At 56.9% G+C, this 21,856-nt stretch overlaps 5 protein-coding genes across 14 annotated transcripts in view; 1 reads left to right on the forward strand and 4 right to left on the reverse strand.

The window, feature by feature from the left end:
• Positions 1–237: 237 nt before the first annotated feature.
• ZMYND10 (zinc finger MYND-type containing 10) lies at positions 238–5,223 on the reverse strand. Of its 5 annotated transcripts, none has more exons than XM_034658375.1 (12): positions 4,937–5,223; positions 3,820–3,928; positions 2,821–2,937; positions 2,647–2,700; positions 2,388–2,525; positions 2,200–2,288; positions 2,008–2,108; positions 1,492–1,664; positions 1,140–1,265; positions 936–1,057; positions 699–824; positions 238–611 (listed from the first exon to the last, which is right to left on the reverse strand). In XM_034658375.1, the coding sequence occupies exons 2-12, from the start codon at positions 3,889–3,891 to the stop codon at positions 536–538; spliced, it is 1,194 nt and encodes a 397-aa protein (XP_034514266.1). In that variant the 5' UTR covers positions 3,892–3,928; positions 4,937–5,223; the 3' UTR covers positions 238–535. The 5 variants fall into 5 exon arrangements, with proteins under 5 accessions (XP_034514266.1, XP_019656596.1, XP_011224905.1 ...); XM_019801037.2 differs by lacking the exon at positions 4,937–5,223 and adding an exon at positions 4,687–4,866; XM_011226603.3 differs by lacking the exon at positions 4,937–5,223 and adding an exon at positions 4,244–4,663.
• A 140-nt stretch (positions 5,224–5,363) lies between these two features.
• On the reverse strand, positions 5,364–8,823 carry NPRL2 (NPR2 like, GATOR1 complex subunit). Of its 5 annotated transcripts, XM_002920578.4 has the most exons (11): positions 8,593–8,823; positions 7,973–8,064; positions 7,703–7,871; positions 7,455–7,563; positions 6,839–6,975; positions 6,650–6,747; positions 6,493–6,529; positions 6,281–6,374; positions 6,089–6,206; positions 5,668–5,810; positions 5,364–5,582 (listed from the first exon to the last, which is right to left on the reverse strand). In XM_002920578.4, exons 1-11 carry the CDS (start codon positions 8,668–8,670, stop codon positions 5,515–5,517), a joined length of 1,143 nt encoding a protein of 380 aa, XP_002920624.1. In that variant the 5' UTR covers positions 8,671–8,823; the 3' UTR covers positions 5,364–5,514. The 5 variants fall into 5 exon arrangements, with proteins under 5 accessions (XP_002920624.1, XP_011224903.1, XP_034514265.1 ...); XM_011226601.3 differs by lacking the exon at positions 5,668–5,810; XM_034658374.1 differs by lacking the exon at positions 7,973–8,064 and having other exon boundaries at positions 7,703–7,785; positions 8,593–8,797.
• A 31-nt stretch (positions 8,824–8,854) lies between these two features.
• Positions 8,855–11,587, forward strand: LOC100463916 (cytochrome b561 domain-containing protein 2). 2 transcript variants are annotated; one of them, XM_002920577.4, is made up of 4 exons: positions 8,855–8,990; positions 9,415–9,566; positions 10,027–10,064; positions 10,754–11,587. In XM_002920577.4, the coding sequence occupies exons 2-4, from the start codon at positions 9,440–9,442 to the stop codon at positions 11,255–11,257; spliced, it is 669 nt and encodes a 222-aa protein (XP_002920623.1). In that variant the 5' UTR covers positions 8,855–8,990; positions 9,415–9,439; the 3' UTR covers positions 11,258–11,587. The 2 variants fall into 2 exon arrangements, with proteins under 2 accessions (XP_002920623.1, XP_011224899.1); XM_011226597.3 differs by having other exon boundaries at positions 8,867–8,999.
• A 622-nt stretch (positions 11,588–12,209) lies between these two features.
• TMEM115 (transmembrane protein 115) lies at positions 12,210–16,980 on the reverse strand. Its single transcript, XM_002920576.4, has 2 exons — positions 15,671–16,980; positions 12,210–12,991 (listed from the first exon to the last, which is right to left on the reverse strand). The coding sequence occupies exons 1-2, from the start codon at positions 16,519–16,521 to the stop codon at positions 12,787–12,789; spliced, it is 1,056 nt and encodes a 351-aa protein (XP_002920622.1). The 5' UTR covers positions 16,522–16,980; the 3' UTR covers positions 12,210–12,786.
• A 4,046-nt stretch (positions 16,981–21,026) lies between these two features.
• The window catches only part of CACNA2D2 (calcium voltage-gated channel auxiliary subunit alpha2delta 2), a 121,011-nt gene continuing 120,181 nt past the window's right edge, over positions 21,027–21,856 (reverse strand). Inside the window, exons 37-38 of the mRNA XM_034658376.1 lie at positions 21,666–21,817; positions 21,027–21,569 (exon numbers count right to left, since the gene is read on the reverse strand). Of these exons, the coding sequence (XP_034514267.1) occupies positions 21,429–21,569; positions 21,666–21,817 (293 nt within the window). The 3' untranslated portion in view covers positions 21,027–21,428. The remainder of the gene's footprint in view (positions 21,570–21,665; positions 21,818–21,856) is intronic.

The raw sequence follows: 21,856 nt of genomic DNA on the forward strand, positions 1-21,856 counted from the left end.
CCGCCCCCGGGATCCAGGCAGGGCGGCGGGAGAGAGCCGGGGCGAACGGCGCAGTGCAAACCTGGGCCCCCAGGCTGTGTCAGCCCGCAGGCGGAGTGGGGTGGCGGGGGCGTGGGGTGGGGGGCCCTCTCTCAGAGTCCCGCCCTCCCTTTCCTTTTCTCCCTGCATCCTGGGAGCACCCCTTCTGCTGACGATGATGACGACAACCACCGCGAAGGGCTACTCGGAGACAGGCTGTTTCTAGAGGCCAGCTTTACTCTGCTAGAGGAACAGGGTCCCCACATCCGGCCCTTGTCTTTGCCCCCGCCTAGGCCTCCAGCTTGCTGAGGCAGCGCCCTCAGCCTACCCACTGGGTAGGGCAGGAAGCGGGGAGCGCTTTGCTGGGGAAGATGGGTCAGCAGCTCTCTGTGCTCGCGGTGCTCACCACCTGGGAGGCTGGGGCTCTGGCAAAGGCTAGGCTGAGATCCTGAGGTTCAACGGCACACCCTGGGTGGGTTGTATGGCCTGGGTGGTTGGCCCTCAGCAGCTGCAGCCTTCACTTGGCCCTGTCACCTTGGGCTGCCAAGACACAAGCCTTTCCATGCTTCTCCCAGTGCTTGACTTGGCACTCCCTGCAGGCAGGGGGGCTGGTGAGCATGCAGGGCTTGTGGAGGTACAGAAGTGGGGCTTAGGGGTCCACGGCCCTAGGATACCCTCACCTGCAGCAATACCATTCATTCTGGCACCGTGAGCAGCGTTTGGAGGCCTCCGCACTGCAGAAGGCACAGCGGGGCCGCTCTGGAGTCACCGCCTCGAGGACGTCCAGCCTGTAGGTCTCCGCCCATCTAGAAAAGAAGTCAGGAGAGCCAGGTTGGGCCTGGCCATTGGGGACACAAGAGCAGCCCTGCCTGTGTCCATACCTTCTACATCCCTTCTGCCCACTCAGCCAGCCTCACCTTCGTGCCTGCAGCCGCAGGTCCTGCTCCGAGGGGCTGAATATGTGCCTCAGCTGGTGCTTGGCGATGGCCTGCCACTTGCCTCTGTTCTCTCTCTCTAGCCGCTCCCAGATTTCTGGGATCTGAGAGAGAGAAGGGGAAAGCGTCGAGGAGGAGCTGGCAAAGGGGGCAGTGGTCCTGAGCAACCGACTTCCTAGTACCTACCTGTTCCAGCACCAGGTCCTTCTTAGGGGGCTGGGTTTCGGTCAGGGCCAGGTGGGCCAGGAAGCCCTGCAGGTCTGCCAGGTTGGGCAGCTGGTCGAGCAGTGTGTCTGTGAGGAAGGCCCGAAGCTGCAAGGGAGTCCAGGGAAGGCCAGTGTGACATGCTGCCGACCAGAGAGGGCCTGCGCTGGGCTGGGCTGAGGTGCCTGTGGAGACCGTGTCCCCCTAGCTGCAGCAACACCTGAGGTTCAGGGGCTAGAAAGAGGACTGGGGCTGAGGCAGGTGGGCAGTGCTAGACAGCAGGGCTGGGATGGGGGTGGGGTGGGGTGGCGCTGGTGCAGGAGGAGTTCCCCACCTTGAGGAGCTGTCCCTTGGCAAAGCTGGTGAGGCAGTAGCGGGCCCGGGCTTCGGGGCTTAGCAGCAGGTTGTACAGAGCGATCCACACCTGCCCATCCAACTTGCTCAGCTTTTGCTGCTCTGAGGGGGCCACTGTCTGCCAACGGCCACCCTCAAATTGCTGCAGCTTGCCTGGGGAGAGGAGCCAGCACGCAGGAGCAGCTGTTGCACACTCTCTGAGTCGGCCCACTGCAGCTGCACGGGCTGGGGTACAGGCCACAGCACGGGCGCAGAACTTGCCCAGGCTGGGGTGCTGCTTGCTCCAGAACTGGGGGAGTCCTTAGTAGTGGGCACACAGGCCTTGCCTGCTGCAGAGCCCAGGTCCAAGCCCATCTTGCGTGAGGCATCCCGGGATCCTCTATGAGCTAGCGGGCAGAGTTTGTCTGCCGGTGTGCAAGCTGCCCGTCCCCATCAATCCTGGAGGGTGTCCGGGAAGCAGCGAGCTGGGGCTTGGGCAGGTGCGGGAAGGACTTACCTCCTTCCTGCCGGCTCCAGGGACTGTGTTCCAGCAGTTCCACCAGGAGGCAAGGCAAGTTGTGGGTACTGAGCATGCGGTTCAAGGTGCTCAAGGAAAGGCTAGGGGTGGTGGTGGAGAGGAGTGAGCGGAGGCCACAGGCCTGGGCTCCCAGTCCTCACTGCGGGTCCCAGGCCTGGTAGGACTGCTCACCTGTCCACACAGTCTGTGATGTAGCGCAGCACCGAGAGGGCCTTCAGTGAGATCTCAAACTCCATCCGCTCTGCCTGCTTCTGCAGCTCCTGGGGGGGGCATGGTGCTCAAGCTGGGCCAACCCTGCCTCCTCAGGCCTCAAGAGAGCCTGGTCTACCCATTGGCAGCTCCAGGGAACCTCAGCTTACCTGTATGGGGGTGCCATACTGGGACTCCTCCTCCTCAGGAGGGCTACCACAGTCACTCCGGGCCACCAACAGAGTCAGCTTTCGGTGGCAGTAGTCTACCAGGTCCAAGACAGTGTCCTCGGCTGACTCACACACCTCCTGAGAGGCAGACAGAGGGGAAAGATTCTGTCTCTGATGCTCTCCCCACACAGCCACAGCCCCCCTTCCCTGTCAGGCCCTCACCTGGGGCAACACCTGGTGGGTCGGGCTGATGCCTCACCTTGTGGAAGAACACTGTCTCCAGAAGGTTGACGATGGAGGCCTCGTGGTGTACCTGTCAGATAGAGAGGAGAGGGCCCAGAGCTGCTGAAGGAAGGATGGGATTACCAGCTCTCTTCTCGAATCCAGAGCCCTCTGAAGGCACGGGCAGGGCATGACCAGGGGCTCAGCTCACCACCATGTATATGGGGAAAGTGTTCTGGGGCTTGAAGTCCTCCAGCCTGCACAGCACAGGGAACACCCTCTGCTTCCACATCTCCACTGCAATCAGCTCCTCCACCAGTGCTGGGATCTTGAGGGGGAGGGGAAAGGATAGGGATGAAGTAGGCCTGGCAACCCATCCAGCCCTGCCTGACTCTCCTCAAATTCCCCTGGGCCCCTAGATTCTCTTCGTTGGCACCTTCCCAACCTCTCTCCTGCACCTTAGACCTTCATTTCCAGCTGCCTTCGATAGCTCTGTGGGGACATTCCCCATGCTTCCTGTAACTGGCTCTTGCCTTGTCCCTAGGCTGCCTGGCTCCCTCCTACGCCTACACCCTTGTTCCCTCTGTCCCCATCTGGGCTGGCTCTCCTGCCCATGCCCTCTCTCTTGTCCCTGTCCTCTGGCCTTCCAAGTTTCTCATGTGCCTTGACCTCACCCTTACACAGGGCCCTGCACAATTTCCTAGTCCTTGCCCACCCTCCAGTAGGGGACTCCACCTTTTCTTTGCAAAGGGATGCTTTTGTCGTGATATCTCAAGTTATGTATTTGAGCCACCTCCTGGCTCATACTCCAGCAGGGCTGATCCCTGGTTTTTATCTCCTCTCTCAAGTTAGGAAGGCTGCCTCCTTCCATGCCAAAGTCCCACCCCCACTTCATCGAGGGCCCCCTCTGGCCTGACAGTCTAATCAAGGATGTCTTTAGAATGTGGGCCCTCCCCTCACAGCCTAGGCTATTGTATGATCCACGACTATCTCCCAAATCAACCCATGACTCACACTTGGCCTGGTGTGCCAGGGTCCTGTCCAAAAGGGGTGCAAAATCAAATCTGTAGCACACTCCTCTCTTTTCCCTTGGGGAAGAAAAGTGTACCACCCAGAGGGAAGTGAAGGCACCCGAGGTGCTCCTGATAGGTAAGAATGGTGGGGTGGGCGGTGGTGGGAAGGCAGGACCCGGCCTGTGACCCCAGCATACCTTCCCATGGGTGACCAGCAGCTCCTGGATGGGCTCGCCCTGGCTGGCTGTAGCATCAAGGATAGCCTGCATGTTCAGCTTCTCCAGGTTCTCATGCTGCTGGTTCCACCTGCCCCAGAGAGTGGGGGTGTACGTGCATTTGGGTGCACATGTGTGCAGTAGGAGTGGGGTGTGGGCTGGGTCCTATTGAAGCCTAACCTGATCCTGAGGGGCCAGAGGGGGCTCAGGACTATATACTCCCTAACTCCGAGAGCTTTGTCTCCTCGCCTGGGGGCTCCTTCACACTGTGCATCCTCTCCCCCGTGTCAGGCCCATACTCCTCCGTTCAAGGACTCTGACCCCGTGACTCGGCCTGACCCTTGGATCCGGCGCCTCACCCTCCGGAGCCCATCTCGCGCAGCGGGAAGCTGCGCAGCCCCCGCACCAGCACGTCAGCTTCCCCTGGCAGCAGCAGCTCCAGGTCGCCCATGTCGTGGCCGCAGACAGAGAGCAGGGAGGTGGGGTTCAGCTGACCCCAGACAGCAGCCGGCGCTGAGGTGGGGGTGCTGAAACTCCGCTACGAAGGTCTCCCGCGGGGCCCGGGTCTGGACTCAACGGTTGCCCAGCGGTTGCGGCGCGTGGGTCGTCGCCGTCATGGAAACGGTTAGCTCGGCGCCTGCGCAGTGAGGCCCGCAAGGCTCCGGCCCCGCCCCCGGCCGCCTCGCCTTCCTGGCGGCGGTTAGCAACCCTGTTTGGACTCCCAGAACTTTCTCCCTCATCTCCGACTGCGGCTCATGGGTCTGCCCCGAAGGCCAGACTCCTGTGGCCTAGGCTCCCTCCTCGGACGTCAAGTCGACCCGCACGGGGATAGGGTCACCCTGCCCCTACCAGCTCTTCCTGCAGCGGCTCCACCTCGGGCTGTATGGGCGCTCCACTCCGTGGCTTCCTCGCCCTAGTATGTCTCGCGCCCGGCTCCACCTGTTGGCTCTACCCCCCAAAGTACTGCGCAGGGCCCACTTCTCTCCATCCTAGCCAAGCAGGCTGCCATCACCTCTCATGAGGTAAATGCTCTAGTCTTTTTCTGGGTGACTCTATGGCTGCCTCCAGCCCTCGAAATAGTATGTCCAAAGCAGCTTACCAGGGACTCTGCGGTATCAGGCTCTTGGCCCCTCAGTACCTGGGTACTTCATTTCTTGCCTCTCTCCCCATTGCCTCTTATGTTCCAGCCCCGTGGGCCTCTCTTGGGTTTCTCGGATCCTAAAGCTGTTTTTGCTTTAGGGCTTCTGCACCTGTTCCCTTTGCCTGGAATACTCTTCCTCAGTTCGTCACCTCAGCGAGGCCTTCCTTGCCCATTTAATCCAAAACAGCCGCAGCTCCCACCCCAAGTCATTCTACATCACAGCTTCCTGATTGTTTTTCTGGCTGTTTACTTCAATTAGTAATTAGCGCACCTTTACTTGTCCATAGTCAGTCCTGCCCACCAGATGGCGCACCAGGGCGCAGGACCAGGGCTATTTCACTGCCAGTTCTCTAGTGGCTGGTTCAGAGGCGGTACTCAATAAAGGTAGGTTGAAATGGATGATTTTATTTACAGAAGGGAGGGTCATCCTTGAGACAATATGGACTTGTCTACCGGTCTAGCCCTCATGCACCAGGGAGCGCTTAGCAGAAGACACAGCAGCCCCAGCCGAGTGCCAAGTCCAGCCCCCACCAGCCTCACTTCCAGCAGATGATGATGTTGGGGTCATTTTCCAGCCGTTCATCAAGCTCGTGGTAGCTCATGCCTGTTGGGGACAGTGCAGGTGAGGTGAGCAGCCTTGGGTTGGCCACCTGCCCTGACCCCACCCCAGCTGCACTGCCTGTCTCCACCTGTCTTGCAACAGATCTCATCATAGCTGTGGCAGCCTGTGTAAAGCCGGGCAGGGTGGCTCCGCTCCTCCCGAGACACCCGCACGGGATACTTCTGTAGTCGGCGGATGAGGTTCTTCATAAGCCCGAACTGGATCAGCTTCCTGGGGTGGGGTTGAGGGAGAGAGGGGCGATGCCCTGGCCAGGTCTTCCTCCAGCCAGGCCAACCCTTTCCTGCAGTCTCCCTTCTGATTTTGTCTCAGTGACCAGGCTGGCCTCCAAACCCATCACGTCCAGAAAGCCTGCCTAGATTAGTAGTGCCACATGATTCTGCTCACTAGGGAAAATCTCCTGCTTCCTCTCTAACCCAAGGTTCCAGAGAGATCTAGAGTGTGTCTGCTTTCAGGCAAACCCCTCATGCCCCTGGGAATCCCCTTCTGACCGTTCATCAACACGCTGCAGCTGCTGGGGGTGGCGGCCAATGAGGTCTCTCACAGTCGTGCCGGGGCTCAGGCTGCAGTACAGCTGGAACACATCCCGCAGACTGGCCCTCTTGTGCCCTGTGGGCACCAGGGCTCAGCTCTGCAGGTGGCCCTGCCCTCCCCAAGATGGCCTCCCCCAGAGCCCACGCTACCTTGTTTGGTCACATAGGATAAACACGCCTCTTGCAGGGACTTGTCATCTACCAGGTCCTGGACCTTGGGTGTCGGGCAGTACACATTGGAATACTGGAGGGTAGCAGGAGGCACAGGGGCCTGAGTGAGGGGCTTGGAAGTCTGACACTGCCCCAGTCTGGCCAAGCCACACAACTCACTCTCTGCTTAACCAAACCCCAGACTCACCTACCTGGAGGATGGACACCAGTGTCACGACGCCGTAATACCTAGGGGAGATAGCTGTGCTCAGCTTCTGAGGGCCATGCCTTCCCGCCCCCACGCTCAGAGTCCTGGGGCTCCTCCCTGGCTAGCAACCCTGTCCCAAGTGTGACTGTTGCCCCACTCACAGCAAGTTCTGGATGGCGATGCGCACCAGGTTTAGCTCCACATCTGCCTCAGCTGAGATCTTCTGGACATGGCGGAAGCCATCAATGTAGGGCAGGATCTGGGCAGGGCAGGGCAGGGTCAGCAGGGGTGGGATGAGGCTAGAGCTGTGCCCAGCCCTAGGTGATGATACCCAGGGAGGAACAGCATACCTGTTGTGTGGTGAGGTCCCACTGTGAGTTGAAGAAATCTTCCTTGTCCTTGGTAAAGACAGGCACATCATACTCCTGAGCCACAGGAGGGTCAGGCCGCTGCTCAATCACCTTCAAGTGGATGGTGTTGGACTCATCTGCAGGGGCCCCACCCATATCTTCAGTGTCATCTCTTTCAAGAGGCCCTTAATTACCCTCCAGTCCTCCCAGCAACCCTTGACACAGGTGGGTGGCCCTGGGTAGGGCCAATCTCCACCAACCCCCCCCTTCTTAAGTAAGCTCTACTTCCAACGTGGGACTTGAACTCACAACCTTAAGATCAAGACTCACATGCTCTACTGAGCCAGCCAGGTGCCCCCAATCTAACCCCTTTTAATGGAGCAAGAGGTCCAGAAAGGGAAGGGAACATACTCATGGAGCCCAGAGAGCTCTGTTGGCTTCCACATCCCAAATCCCAACGTGCGGTGGACCCTGGACATCATCAACCCAGCTCATGGCTATTTACTGGGCACCAATTTGTGTTCATGAGTCTTGACCATGGCTGGGCTTGCCTTCCCTTGCCATGTTCCTATCCCTCCTCTGCCCCTCTGCTGTCCTTGCAAAGGCTGGGCCATACCGATGGGCAGAGTGCACCGGCCTGAGGCATTTAGCTCCTCTAGCAAGATGGTCATGATGGGCACCAACTTCTGCTTGCTCTCCTCTGTTGACACGAAGCTGCTCTCTAGCTGGATGGAGCATGGACAACATGGTGGGCACACCCCAGGAACCCTGGCTGGCATCCTGCCCTGGCAGATACTCAGGTCTGGAGGGCTTTGGAAACATTTGTCTGCCTGCCCCTCCACTCAAGCCCATCGTGTTGCAGACCTCCAGTGTGGTCAGGTAGCCAGCCAGCTTTTTGACGATGGGCTCGAGGGCACAGGTCTTGGCCTGGGCATCACACACGAAACCTAGGTTGAAAAGCAGGGCATTGCGGCTGTACTTCTTGTGTTCAATGCACACGGGGCAGCCAATCAGTTTCTTCTCCATGGCTGTGCTGGATGGGGAGAACAGGTGGGAGCAAAGTCAGGCTCCTTCTGCCCCCAAGCTTGTCCACTTCTCCAGGGACATTCCCTCCCTTCCCCACTAGGGCCTCACACAGTGATGAGCTTGTTCTGCAGCTCTGGCTTGGTGATGATGTACACCTGGACTGTGTCAAACAGCTCCCGGGAGATGAAGTCTTCAGGGACCTGGGCAGGGCCATGGCAAGAGGCCCCTTAGTGGATCTTGGGACTAGGCAGAGTACACTGGGTGACCCCCAAGGCCTAAGCCCTCTTGTCCAGCGTTTCTCCTCCCTTCCATCCACTCAGACTTACTACTATTTTGTGCTTCCAAACACATGCCATGTTCTCACCTGTTTCCCGGCTTTTGCATATGCTGTTTCCCCTACCTCGCACACTCCATCTAAATTCCTAAGCATCCAGGAATACTACTGGACTGCGCACCCCCGCCTCTCTTGGGACCTGGCACCTCCCCTGGGTCTCCACAGCCCAATTTCCCACAATCACTGCCTACGGGATGTCTGCCCCGTCACACCGGGAGCCTGGAACCTGGGTCTGAGTATTCTCTCGGTTCACGATTCTCCGCGAATGAAGAAATGGTATGCCTGAGTGCAGCATGGGGCACGGGAATCCACCGCTTCCAGGGAGCTTGCTCAGCTCCCGGGAGCGTCCCTCTCCCGCCACCCCCACCACCCCAGCCCCTGGCCTGGATGGCACCTGATAGGTGATCTTGGGTCCCAGCGTGGGGTGGAACTCGCTGAAGAATATGCATTCGATGCGGCAGCCGCTACCCATGACGCTAGTAGGGCCCAGGTCTGTAGACCCTGGCTCCTGGACCCCTGGGAACACCCGTCGGAAGCAGTCCTCAGGCCTGGATCGCCAGGTCAAGCACGCCTGCGCACTCACACACCCGTGAAGCAGTCCGCTTAACAGCGTCTGCGCAGAGCGACAGAGAGGTGTGGCTGGGGGTGGGGGAGCTTGTCTCAGGAAGTCCCGGCTGGGTAGGCGTCGCACCCGGAAGTGAAGCGGCTCCGCGACGGAGCTGCACCGCGCGGCAGAGCCCCGAGTATCCCACTTTCTCGGGAAGAAATCACCGCATCGGGTCAGCGCTGCGGGTGAGGCAGGCAAGTCCCTAGCGTGTAGGGGCAGCATGCCAGCGGCACGTGGGGAGACTGTGCGCTAAGGGATTCAGGCTGTAATTTGGTACGCAGATGGGAACTACAATTCCCGTGGCGCTTTAAGCCCTTCTAGCTGGCGCTCCCGCGCGGCGACGGCGTGATGCACGCTGGGATTTGTAGTCTATTACACGGCCTTGCGCATCCTACCTGGAAGTTGGGCAAGTGATCAGTGGCAGTTCAGATGCGGGTACACGCCGACAGGCCACCTGTCCTCTTCTATTCCTGGTGCTTGTGTTGGTACTGCCCCTTCCTACCTTAACTTCTTGGAAGAGAGTGGCATTCCTGCCCTGCAACTTTTGCTCCAGTGAGAGGAGTGGACAGCAGAAACCTGAAACCCTTGCTCATTCTACTATGCTTTCAGGCTACAACCATTGGCCTGGTTGACCATGGCCCTTTCTGTGGAGACCGAGTCGCACATCTACAGAGCTCTGCGCACTGCCTCTGGGGCTGCTGCTCACCTTGTGGCCCTGGGTTTTACCATCTTTGTGGCTGTGCTTGCCAGACCTGGCTCCAGTAAGTGGAATTCATAGTTGACTTCTGGGAAGGAAAGTGCCCCTTCTCCTGGGGAGCAGGAGCAATAGGAAGCCTTGGGCCCGACTCCTAGGAAAGGCTTGGCTGACTGGGGGACATCCTATGCTGGAGGGATAAGTGGGGAGGAGGTGAGTGTGGGGGTTCTACTGATTTGGCCAGAGTACCTGGCTTCTCTTTCCTTGTCTTGGTGCTCCACTTGGCTGCCTTTTGTGAAGTGCTAGGCGAAGGAGGGAGGACTGCCAGAGTGGCAAAGCATGGCCTCTGCTCCAGGGAGGGACCAGGAAACAAGGATAAGTAGGGGTGAGCTTGTTGCAATAAGAGGGGGCTAGCATTTTGGCAGTGCTTCCTTGGGGGATGGGCTGCCCATTTTCCTCACCCCGTGGGGATTGATGTGGCTGGGTTCTTCTTGCCTCAGCCTCACAAAACCTCCTTTTCATTCCAGGTCTGTTCTCCTGGCATCCCATGTTGATGTCTCTGGCTGTAAGTAGTGGGCCTGGTCAGCTCTTGGGGTGGGAGGGAGCCCAGATACTGGTGGTACTCCTGACAGCCTCTGAATCCTTATGGATACTTAGTATCTCTTTGGAGGGATGGAATGTGAGATTGGAGAAGTTGCATGTTGCAACTCCTGCCGGTGGTATATACCCGAGACTTGAACCATAGTGTTCAAAACCCAGGGCAAACTGGTCTAAGCACAAAATGAGACTTCACCCACCTCCAGGCAGGAAGCTTAGAAAATGCATTTGGGTGTATCTGTGTCCCCTTTTAATTTCATCGAACTTTCCCTGAAACAGTACACCCATGTGGCCAGCTCTTGCCAAGAAATTGTATCCAGCCCCGTGTCAGGGAAACAAAGCCTGTGAATCATTTATAACTGCCACATCTCAAACCCTGTGTTTGCTGGATAATATAGCAGAGATGACGTTTCAAAATATCACCTAGGAAGGCATGTGGAGAGGTACCTACTTCTTGCCACTTATTCAGGGCAGATGTTCTGTCCCTGATGGAGTTCCTCACTCTTGCCCTACCAAACGGATACTCTTTGTCTTTGGGGAGAGAATGAAGATGGGGGACCCTGCCCAGAGTGACTGGCAGTTTAGAAAGTTATCTAAATCTCGCTTTCCTTCTGCTGGGCAGCACCCTGACTTTGTTTCCCATCCCTGTCTCCCCAGTTCTCTTTCCTGATGACCGAGGCACTGCTGGTGTTCTCTCCTGAGAGTTCGCTGCTGCGTTCCCTCTCCCGGAAGGGCCGAGCGCGCTGCCACTGGGTGCTGCAGCTGCTGGCCCTGCTGTGTGCGCTGCTGGGCCTAGGACTTGTCATCCTCCACAAGGAACAGCTTGGCAAAGCCCACCTGGCCACGTGGCATGGGCGGGCAGGGCTGACTGCCGTGCTGTGGGCAGGGTTGCAGTGCTCGGGTGGGGTGGGGCTCCTCTACCCCAAACTGCTGCCCCGATGGCCCCTGGCGAAGCTCAAGCTATACCACGCCACTTCCGGGCTAGTGGGCTACCTTCTGGGTAGTGCCAGCCTCCTGTTGGGCATGTGTTCACTCTGGTTCACCGCCACAGTCACTGGTGGGGTCTGGTATCTGGCTGTGCTGTGTCCTGTCATTACGAGCTTGGTCATCATGAGTCAGGTGAGCAACGCCTACCTGTACCGCAAAAGGATCCAGCCGTGAGCTCCTCCCAGCCTAGAAGCCTGGATTTGCCCCTCAGTGTAGCAGCTGGGGCTGGGACCTCCTGGACTCTCTCAGCTAAGTCGTGGGGACACCTCAGGCACCGGGGCAGTCTAGAGTACGAGTCTTGTGTGTGACATGTTTGCTTGCTCCCCATCCTGCAGTGCTTCCCCTTTCCTTCTGTACCGTCCCAAAGGAGCTTATGGATGACGTGTCTGGATGAAGCTGGGGTTGCGAGACTACTTCCCCAGCAACTGAACTCATACTTGTACTGGTATGTCCAGAAATTACAGGAGAGAAAAAAGCAAAATAAAAAAGAATGACTGAAAAGACTGGATGGGAGGAGTAGCTTAGAGTTGGGGAACAGTTCTCGCTAATGCTGTCAGCATGAAAAAACAGGCAGCTGGGCAAGATGGGGACCCTTGTCCCTGGCTGCTCACTGAGGGGCTGAAGCTCTCCCAGCACACGAGCTCCTAGGATCTGGCTGCTGAGTGGCCTGTGCCACCAGGGCCCTAGAGCTGTAGCTGTGGGTGGTATAGCTCTGTGTCCTTCCAGTCCCCCAGCTGCCCACTGTGCTGGCATCTCCAGATTGTGGTGGTTAGATGTGGACAGTGACAGGGTGGCTGTCAAGCAGTGAGAACTCTGTTTCAGAGGGGAGCCATCAATAAGAACAGCTCTTTATGACAGAGGGGCCCTCAACCATCACATCCTCTGTGGGCCTCCCTCACTGGGAATCAGAGGGAGAGAAAATGAGTAAGGATGTGAAATGATAGCTCTGGGAAGGTTGTTTTAACAGTGCGCATGTGGTGGTAAGGGGGAGTGGGAGTCATAGGCTTCTTATTCAGCTGGAGTTGCCATGGAGACCAAGCCCTTGAACCTAGAGTAAAGTCCCTAACTTTGCACTTGAACATGATGACGGGGCTGCACAACGTGGTCTGACAGAGCCCAGGAGCCATACCTCAAAGAACTGCTTTATTGATAATGCGAGGCCGGGCTTGGCTGCCCACTCAAGTGGTCCTGTAGAAAATACTTAGGAGCTGTGGCTCTTCTGGCCCAGAAGCAGCTACAGCCACAGCAGAGGGAATCAGAAATCTTCACATGAACATAGTCTTTCTGAGGGTGGGCAGGGAATTGCAGCCCTGCACTGGCTGGACCCCCAGAATGTTTTTGGCAAATCCTTGCCTTGGCTCAGGGCTCTTGGCAACCAGTATCAGGCATAAGGGTTGGCCCAGGAGCGGTGGCACCAGTGTCCCTGTAGCCACTTGCTTGGGGCTCTCTGTTGAGGTACAGTCTTACCTAGATGACCTGGGCTGGCTGATGGTTCAGAGGCCCCACGCCTAGCATAGTGGTTGTCTGGAGTCGGAACCAGGTAGCAAGAGTCCCGGGTAGTGTTGGCGAGAAATAGCAGAAGGCTGTGGAAACCCCCAGCAGGCCTTCTTCCCTCTCCTCAGAGCAGTCAGTGCCCTGGAGTAGCTGAGAGGTGTCAAGGGGGAGCTTGGGAGAGAAGGTGCTACACTCAAGGTGGTCTGGAGTTACAGCTTCGGGGGAGCTGCCTCGAAGGTGATCAGGCTGGATTCTGGGGCAGCCCCCTTTCCCGGGAGCGTGGGGGCCTTGTCTGAGGGTAGGGGGCTATCCACCTTGGCCCCTGCCTCCTCTTCATCGTCGTCCATATTTGGCCAGACGGACTGGTCCTCCACTCTCTTCAGCCGCTCATTGAGGGCCTTCAGGGCCAACTGCCTGGAGCCAGAGGAGATATGACAAGTCACTTTGGGTTTGGACTTGGCTCATGCCCTATATTCTTCCCCCATGAAGCTGACTCCCCCTACCACCCAGACTTCTCTCAGAATTCCATGTATTCCCCTTCACCATGAAGGGCCCAGGGCTCCCTAGGGACTGGATAGGGCCCACTCTGCCATCAGAATGAGGACCCAGAGGCTACACAGAGCCTTCCCTTCATAGTCCGGGCACCTCCAGGCTGAGAAGGCCAGCAGGGTGTCTGCCAGAGTGCCCACCAGCCCAGCCTCAGGAATGATTCTGAGGGTGGTGCCTAAGCATGGGCAGAGCTGGTACCCCAAGGAAGATGGGTGGAAGGGTAAGTCCCTTGGATGTGGGCACTGATATCACATTCAAGGAGAGGGTTGTTACTTCTCTCTCCTTGTTAGGTGTGTTTTGAGTCTCCTGGTAAGGGTCTGAGGGGAATGCTGGAACTCAAGCACGTATCTTGGATCTCAACCTGGGAAGCAGGGCCAACCTGGGTCAGCCCATCCCTCCTAACTGACTCTAATGTTCTTCCCAGAAGAATCCCCACAGCCCCAGGACCAGTGTTCGAGCGGGGACACACCAAGTCCTTGCAGAAAGAGGAGGAGGAGCAGCTTCTATGTGTAGGCCACAGGCCAGAGCCTAGCGGTTCCACTGGACAAACCCTTTTTGACCTCACTCTGGGGGGAGGTGGGAAAGTTGACTGGAAGGTATACACATGCACTTGGGACCCTAGTCTACCCAGGAGGTGGAACACCCATGCTGCCAGCTAATACTTCCGATAGCGGTTACTGTGGAACCCTGATGCCTCGACCTGTCTGTGCTGCCAGTATGGGGCACAGCCTGTAATAATCTTCCAGGTTCCAACAGAGAAGCAAGACCTCCAGCATGCCAGGGAACGTGACAGGAAAGGCAACAAGAACACAGGCACAGAAAACCCTAGCCCAGTTCCACCCTGTGCTCCAGCCTGACACATGGCAGATTGGCACAGATAGGACAGTTCCTTGTGCTACCCAGACTCCCATGGGGCCTGCCTTGCCAATTCTGTCTAAAGCCTGCTAAAACAGAGAGTGGCATACTACTCACTTCCTCACAAGGGTCAAAGATAGGAAACCCTGCCGCCCCACTACTAGTAGCCCTTCAGGTTTGGGAGTGGCATGCTGCCAGATGCCAAACTGGTTGGAGGAGTAACAACCACAAGGCTATGCCAAGAACCTATCTCCTGACAACTGTCCCTACCCCAGCCTGCCATTTTTTTGGGCCTGAGCAGAGGTGTTTTGAATCTCCAGCCAACCCTACAAATCCAAGACTTCTCACTAAAGGAGAAGTCACCACCAGGCCCTGGCCCCACCTGCAGAGCTCCGAGGACAGCTCAGTTTCTACCACGTCCGGTCCTCTTGGTCCCACCTCCTTCACTGGGTAAAGTGAAGACAGATCTCAGTCTTTAGGATTCATCAACCACAGAGACACAAACCACAGGGCCCACAGTCATGCCCTGCAGCATGCTTTGTGTACTTTTCAACACCCACCACCTTAGGCCATAGTAATCTGTGGCCCTTCCCCAGCTGGAAACTCCTTCAAGAAAGGGGTGTGTCCCACGCTCAATGCCACAGCCCCAGTGGAGAGTAAGCACAGGGATAACCTTTCAAATGAATTCATAAAGCTGCCTGCCAAGAATCCATTTCACAGGTGAGCAAAAGCAGAAGCCTTTGACAAACGCAGAAAGTAGGAACAGCCTGCTCCAGATTTCATTACTGAAGTAACTGCCTCAAAAAAACCTTCAACGATAATGTTGGAAATAGAGCTGTGACAACTCTGGTGAGTCTATAGATCTGGGAGAAAGAGAACTGGATTAAAAAAGATCTGCCCTGCCCTGAACAAGGTGCATTCAGTGAATAAATCAGCTGGGACTCCAGATGGTGCAGGTGGCTTGGTTTACAGATAATGAAGAAGGTTGACTCCACTCCCTGTGTGGTCAGCAGGCTCGGGGGTGGGGGGGGGTGGGGTGTGTGTGTGTGTGTGTGTGTGTCTCTCTCTCTCTCTCTCTCTCTCTCACATGGCCTGTCCCCTGGGTGTGGTGACGCATACAGGCTGGAAGGACCGGTGGTAAATCTAGTAATACCCCAAGTTTCCCCCTCAATAAATAAGTGGCAGAGAAGCACAGCATCTGAAATAAGACCCAGGAAGGGCGCACGGTTCAGCATTTTGAAATTGGGGTGGCCGAGACCACCTCGTAAGGAAGGCTCCTTGTCTGTCCCTCCCTCACTAGGGAAATAAGACCAGCAGGTTGTTTCTGGCTCCCACAGAACCAGTGTCTAGGATTCCAAGATTCTGAGATGAGGCCAGGATTATCTGTATCTGGCCCTCCATTAACCCCTGACACAGTACCAAAGGAAACTGGACACTTCTTAGGGCTTGTTAAGTGGCCCGGGTGGTGAGAAAGGCAAATTACACTCCTTCATGTTGTAAAGCACTACTGGAGCCCAGCACCTAATTGCTGAGCTTCTCATGGCCACAAACTGGCTCTTATCTCCCGAGTCTGCCCCAACACCTGACCCTTGGCTGCCAGCCACCACACAGCATGCACAACAGAAGGAACAGGACTTGATCAATAAAAACTCTCTTAGCTCAATAAGGTTTTGGAAGACTCCACAGTACCTTCTCCGCTCCGCATCCTGAGGGTCTGTGCCTGGGAGGCTGATGGTGATGGAAGATGGGGCGCCTACATCATAGCGTTTCACTGTCTTCTGGCATATCTTTACCTTCACCAGGAGGCCGTGCACCAAGTTCGCCAACAGCCCCACCACGGGCTGCAGGATCTCCGGGAAGAAGGTGGCAAAAGCAAAGTGGTCAGCCATGTCCCCTCGGCCCCGGCTATGGCGCTGGTAGAAGCGAAGATACACCCAGCTGGAGAGCAGCCCAAAGCCATAGGAGGCCAGCGCTGGGCTCTGGAGCAGCGTGGCCAGCCGCAACAGCAGCAGCAGCCCCAACAGCAGCATGGGCACCACGCTGACGCGCACCTGGGGCACACGCAGGACCACGCAGTCCCCCATGGTTTGCTTGAGTGCCACCAGGACGCCACCTAGGAAGCCCAGGGCTCCGTGGATGCGGATAGTGAAAAGGTAGACCAAGTTGAAGGAAGCCATGTAGGTGAGGAGGTAGGCGAAGGCCCCCAGCAGCCCCACAGAAACGTTCACCACTGAAAAGAAGATGAGCAGCTCCAGGGCTCCCCAGAGGGGCTCCAGCAAACGTCCAGCCACCACCACTGTGGCCAGGCTGATGGCCACATCCCACACGTGCTGTTCCATCAGCCCATGGGTGGCCAGGGTCCAGATCCAGAAATTGGGCGGAAAGAGGTAGCCTGGGGTGACCGCCAGGCAGCCCGTGTCGACGGCGAAGGACAGCAGGTAGAGGAATAGTACCGCCGCGCACAGGGTCTTTACCACCACGCTGGCGCTGGCCAGGATGGCCCCCAAGTGCTGGCGGGCGCCCGGTAGGGCGCGCTGCATCTTCCCGAAGGGCGTCGGGCTCAGGGAAGGGTCTAATGTGTTAGGGGCCTCCCCGGGGCCTCGTCCCAGTCCGGCCCCGACGGGAGGCCCGGGCCCGGCCTAGTCACTGGCCTATGGCCCCGGTGAAGACTCCACTTCTGGTCGCGTCGGCTCCGGTCCAAAAGACCGAGCTGGGCCTGGTCGCGGGCCCGGGGCCTAGGCCCCTCGCCGGGGACCTGAAGGGAGGCCCTGGGAGGCTTCGGCACGTCTGCCTGCCGGCCTGCCTGCCCCGTGGACCCCGCGCCAAGCTGACCGGGCTGGCGTTGATCTCAGGGCTCGGCCTATTCCATCCACTCGAGGGCCCTACAGTCTGCGCGAGACTGGAGCGTTGTTCTGGGCCCCAATCAAGTCTCGTCAGCTCCGGCTCGGCCTCGGTCTTGGCTGCGACCGTACCTCCTCCCTTCCTAGGCGCCGACAAACAGCGGTGCTGCGCCTGCGCGCCCGGGCAGCGGCGGGATGCCCTTCCGGCTCCGCGGCATGCTGGGACACGGAGTCCTCGGCCGAAGACCGAGACGAGCGGAAATCAGGGTTCTGCGTAAAACTACAAGTTCCAGGAAGCTGTGCGCCCCGGCCGTTCCGGTTGGTAAGAAGAAGTGTGCTGGGGAGTTGTAGTTTTCCGGACCGTTTCTGCTGGTTGTCAGGAGGTGGGGAAGAGTGAACTGGCTTCGCTAACCTCGGAAAAGCTGCGGGTACCCGCGCAGCAGCACAATTGCAGACACGCGAGTTTCCTGGGAACAGTGACTCCGTGCATGTACTTCTGAATACATCTGAGTGTGTCCTTGTGGACAGGTAAGAATGTGGGTGGTCTTGATGTGCGTTCCAGTGTTCGGGAACTCCCGAAACTTCCGCAGTCCGGTGTGTGCCTGACCCAGATCGTATGGGTGTCTGGGACCTGACCCAGACTGGAATTCTTGCTGTGCCATTTGGCGGCTCTGTGACACCGGCCAAGTTCCTCAATTTCTTGGATCGTAAAATGGAGATGATGACAAGACCTACTACGGTGAGGGTTCAAGGGGCCTGCGGTGTAAAATGCCAGTCCACCCTAGGTGCTCAGTGAGTGTGTTGCCCAGTCTAACCTTGTTACACGTGTGGTGGAGCTGCGACTCGAACTCAGGTCTCCTGCCCCCAAAGGGGCAAGGCTGGGCTGCTTTTCCTGACTGTCTTCCCCACCACAGATTTCTCATCTCTGGCCCCGAGAAAGAGACAGGCTTGGGCTGTGTCCCTGGGCCCCCACTTTACTGCAGCCGTGGCTTCCCGCAGTTTGTGTCCTGGGCAAATTGATTTTTTGGTGTATTGAGTTACTTTTTTTTTTTTTTTTAAAGATTTTATTTATTTATTTGACAGAGATAGAGACAGCCAGCGAGAGAGGGAACACAAGCAGGGGGAGTGGGAGAGGAAGAAGCAGGCTCCTAGCACAGGAGCCTGATGTGGGGCTCGATCCCATAATGCCGGGATCATGCCCTGAGCCGAAGGCAGGCGCCTAACGACTGCGCCACCCAGGCGCCCCTTTTTTCAAAACATGTGCATATAATAAAATAATTGTATGACAAGGCACATTTATGAAGTGCAGAATCCCTTCCTTTCAGCCACTGATCTCAGCACAACTGCCGATGTGCACATAGCCTTCCAGGTTACAAAGAGAGTGTTGATGTGACACCCTTTTCTTTGTCTGGGGTCTGGGTTCTCATTGGATGCCACCTAGGGTAGAATTGCGAGATTTAGCAAATAAAATACAGGGTGTTCAGTCAAATTTTGAATTTCAGATAAATGAATAATTTTTTAGTGTAAAGCATGTCCCCAGTCTTTTTAGTATGGTTATGTGTCAAGCAGCATTGGAAACATACTAAAAAACATTTGTTGTTTATTTGAATTCAGATTTGACTATAGATGTTCCACATTCTATCTAGCAGTCCTGCCCCAGGGCCTGGGGGCTGTTGTAGGGCATGGAGCTCTCTCAGGGGTTGCTGTGGCCAGCCCAGGGAGGGGAATGAGGAAGGGTGTCTTTGCTAAGGCCTGGGATGCACTCCTCCATTTATTTAGGATCCGAGGCCCTCCAGCCTATCTGAAACCTTTGCTGATTTCTTGCCCTACTCACCAGCGGATAGAGGATTTCTCCTAAGTCTCTGTTTATCCGCAGTATGGAGAGAGACTAGTACCCAACTCTAAGGTCGTAAGCTGGCTACCCACCCGGTGAGTGCAAAGTGCATCATAAGAGTGAGCATCAGCTGTACTGGGACCCCCCCTGCGCTGGTTACTAGTTTCTCTCCTTGAAAAGAGCGTGAAGGGTCACATGGACTAGGATTATTAAGAAAGTTGGGATTAAAATGATCGAGGGCAGAGGGCAGGAGGAGGGAGGTCTGAGAGCATTCGCCGAAATGGACTCAGTCTTGGGTTCCAGTGTGAGCAGCGGCGGTCAAGGAGAGCACTGGGCCTTGAGGCTCCCCTGGCCTGGAAAGAAGCTGTGGTCTTGCTTGGTGGTGCGCCAGATCCTGGCCTCCTCTGGACAGCAGGATGGGGCCCTCAAGCACCGGGTCCTGGACTTGGGCCTGGTACTAACTCATTGCTCCAAGTGGATGACTTGCCCACTAGGCCCTGGCGGGCTGACTGGATGTCTAGGCTCCTGCCTACACTCGAATCTCATCTGTCTTCTTTCTTCCACTGTCCTGGCCTTTAAGGACAGCTTTTCTCAGAGGCTTTTGAGATTATATGAGACAAAGGATGTCAAGGATCTGGCACTTCGGAAGCCCAGGAAACATTATGCCCTATACCCACTGGGTACCAGGATTACAATGGCCTTCACTCCCAGCTGAGTGGTAGGTGGGACTTTGAGGTCATGGCCACCTGTCAAGCTACCGAATCCCCACCCTGAGGCAGACACAGTGGATGGGAACCATTTGAAGTGAAAATATGAACATTATTTAATAACTGATCTTCTGTAATAAACAATTTGAAAATATTTTACAAGGAATCACACACACGATATTTTACAAAGTTTCTTGACTTTTTTTGTCACTGTTGTGTTTCTGACTTGTCTGTACAAAATAGAACCACCACCAAAAAAAAGGGCAGAGAAAAGGAAATGGCCCCCTAGTCCCCCACAGATCCCCCGAGCCCGAGGTGAGGGGGCAGCCAGGTCAGGTGGGTGATGAGAAGGATCAGACCCAGCTGGGGGTTGGACAACTACCTGATGGGGATTGTTTGTCTGTTTTCCTGTTTTTTAAACTTAAAATATATATTTTTCTATATATGTTTGATTCTTTTTTATTTTTATATTCTCCATTGAGCACCTGACTACACTACAGTTACACACACGCCCCCGCAAGACATGGCTGGCATCTAGGCTGGGTGTACAGCATGGGTGCCCACCCTGGCACCAGCAGCGGGCATGGACCGGACACACACACTGAGAAAGCAACAAGCAACATGACATTAATTAACGGAGCCATTAATTAATGCATCACCCTCCCCCCTCCTCCCAGTCCATCTGAGCCTCATGGCCACGTCCCCCTGCCCTCCGTCCCCCACTTGCCCCCAGGCTGGGATGCCTTTGGGTGAAATGATCAGAATGAATGGTGTGAAGACATGTGCCTGGGCCCAGCCTCTGTGTGTGCACAGTGTGTACATGTGTCTATGCATGTGCAAGTGTGTGTTCAGCAGGGAGGAGCAGTTTGCCCCCCCCGGGGGGCAGGGAGTGTGTGTGTGTGTGTGTGTGTGTGTGTGTGTGTGTGTAGAAACAGGGAATAGGCACAGGCCTGGGTGCATAAGGGCCAGATTGGGGGTGGGATGGCCCAGCCAGGAGTGATCATGTCACTCTGGCTAAGGCAAAGGGCAATGTCTGGTGAAGATTCCTCTGCCGAGAGGTGCAGGCAGTGGCACGTGGTCCCGCTGAGGGCCTGACAATAGTGCGAAATGGTTACAATGAGCACCTGGCGGGGTGAGGGACACTTCCAGGATAATGGCGGCTAGGATGGGACAGAGGGGTTGTCACCCCCTGCCCCAGCATTTGGCACTGTTTGACATTCAGCTTTAGAAACAGAGGACCAGCTGGGCTGCAGGTCAGATTAGAGGCGGGCGGTGAGCAGGAGATGAAGTGTGCATGTGCCAGCCCTCCCACCAACCCCTTGCCCTGTATAAGGCTTTGTGAGCCCCCACCCCGACCCCTACCTCACGGGGTGTGTGTGTGTGTGTGTGTGTGTGTGTGTGTGTGTGTGTGTGTCCTCCTTGGTGTGTCTAATGTGAGTCCAGTTTCTGCCCTCAGGGCTCCAGGTTTGAATGGGGTTGTGTCTGAGCCAGTGTCACTGTCACTGGCCTGTCCCCTGCAGGGCTGGAGGAAGGTGGGAGGTGGCTGTAGGCCTGAAAGGGGCAGGAGCCCATTGTGGGGCTGCCTCAGGACTTCTCTCCTGCTAGAACTTAAGCTGGGATGCACAGGCCTCAAACTGCCCATCTCAGCTTCATTATTCCCAGGGAATCCAGATTTGGTCCTGGGTGGGACATAAGGGCCAGGTTAGAGGAGTCCAGCTGGGGCAGGGCCTAGGTCTCCCACACAAAGGGAGCCTTGGGGCAGGGTGGGCAGTGGAGGCCTGGTTTGGCACCAGTGCTGTGGCTTCCCTGTCCCAGCCCTCAGGGGTGGGGGAGTCCAGTGGGAATAAGGGGTCTGGGGTCACTTTGACAGTTCAGCGGCGAGATGTGACCTAGGGGCCAAAGACCTGCGGCACCCTCGTTTGGGACCCCCCCCACCCAAGGCTCAGACTCTTGGGCCTGGACGCTCAGGTCCTTCAGTGAGGGAGGAGGCGAGGCTCTAAGGCGGGGTGTATGGGGCGGGGGAGCAGGGGAGAGGCGGGGAGGCCCAGGGAGGGATGGGGGGGCGCTCAGACGCGGCGCGAGGCGTGGGCGTGGACTTGGGGCTGCGGCCGGGGAGGCAAGCCCAGGAGGAGCAGCAGCTGCAGGGAGACCAGGACGCCCAGCGACGGCGGGAAGGACGCTCCGCGGCCGCAGTCTGAGGTATCTTCCTGCGGGAAGAGGCAAGGAGCGGGTTGGCCCAGGCGGCCCGGGGAGGGGGGCGAGGGGAGAGGAGCGCGACGTGTAGCGCGCGGCCCCCTCCTCACCGTCGCGTTGTAGTCAAAGCAGATGTGCGGGCCTCTCCGGTATCGCGGTCTCTGCACCAGTTCACATTGCTCCGGGCCGTCCGCTGGGCATGGGTGGGGAGTCAAGGAGGCGGGCAGGGCACGGAGGGGGCGCGGAAAAAAAAAAAAAAAAAAAAAAAAAAAAAAAAAAAAAAAAAAAAAAAAAAAAAAAA

Source organism: Ailuropoda melanoleuca, chromosome 4 (assembly GCF_002007445.2).
Source record: "Ailuropoda melanoleuca isolate Jingjing chromosome 4, ASM200744v2, whole genome shotgun sequence".
NCBI lineage: Eukaryota > Metazoa > Chordata > Mammalia > Carnivora > Ursidae > Ailuropoda > Ailuropoda melanoleuca.

Coding starts and splice junctions, on each gene's coding strand:
- NPRL2 (XM_002920578.4), bottom strand. CDS start 8,670: ATGGGTAGCGGCTGCCGCATCGAATGCATATTCTTCAGCGAGTTCCAC. Junction 7,564..7,702: donor GCTACCTGACCACACTGGAG/GTCTGCAACACG, acceptor TGCTCCATCCAG/CTAGAGAGCAGCTTCGTGTC. Junction 5,583..5,667: donor TGAGATCTGTTGCAAGACAG/GTGGAGACAGGC, acceptor TGTCCCCAACAG/GCATGAGCTACCACGAGCTT.
- TMEM115 (XM_002920576.4), bottom strand. CDS start 16,521: ATGCAGCGCGCCCTACCGGGCGCCCGCCAGCACTTGGGGGCCATCCTG. Junction 12,992..15,670: donor CAGGATGCGGAGCGGAGAAG/GTACTGTGGAGT, acceptor CTCTGGCTCCAG/GCAGTTGGCCCTGAAGGCCC.
- LOC100463916 (XM_002920577.4), top strand. CDS start 9,440: ATGGCCCTTTCTGTGGAGACCGAGTCGCACATCTACAGAGCTCTGCGC. Junction 9,567..10,026: donor GCTTGCCAGACCTGGCTCCA/GTAAGTGGAATT, acceptor TTTTCATTCCAG/GTCTGTTCTCCTGGCATCCC. Junction 10,065..10,753: donor CCATGTTGATGTCTCTGGCT/GTAAGTAGTGGG, acceptor CTGTCTCCCCAG/TTCTCTTTCCTGATGACCGA.
- ZMYND10 (XM_002920518.4), bottom strand. CDS start 4,288: ATGGGCGACCTGGAGCTGCTGCTGCCAGGGGAAGCTGACGTGCTGGTG. Junction 2,701..2,820: donor CTTTCCCCATATACATGGTG/GTGAGCTGAGCC, acceptor TCTATCTGACAG/GTACACCACGAGGCCTCCAT. Junction 2,526..2,646: donor AGACAGTGTTCTTCCACAAG/GTGAGGCATCAG, acceptor TCTGCCTCTCAG/GAGGTGTGTGAGTCAGCCGA.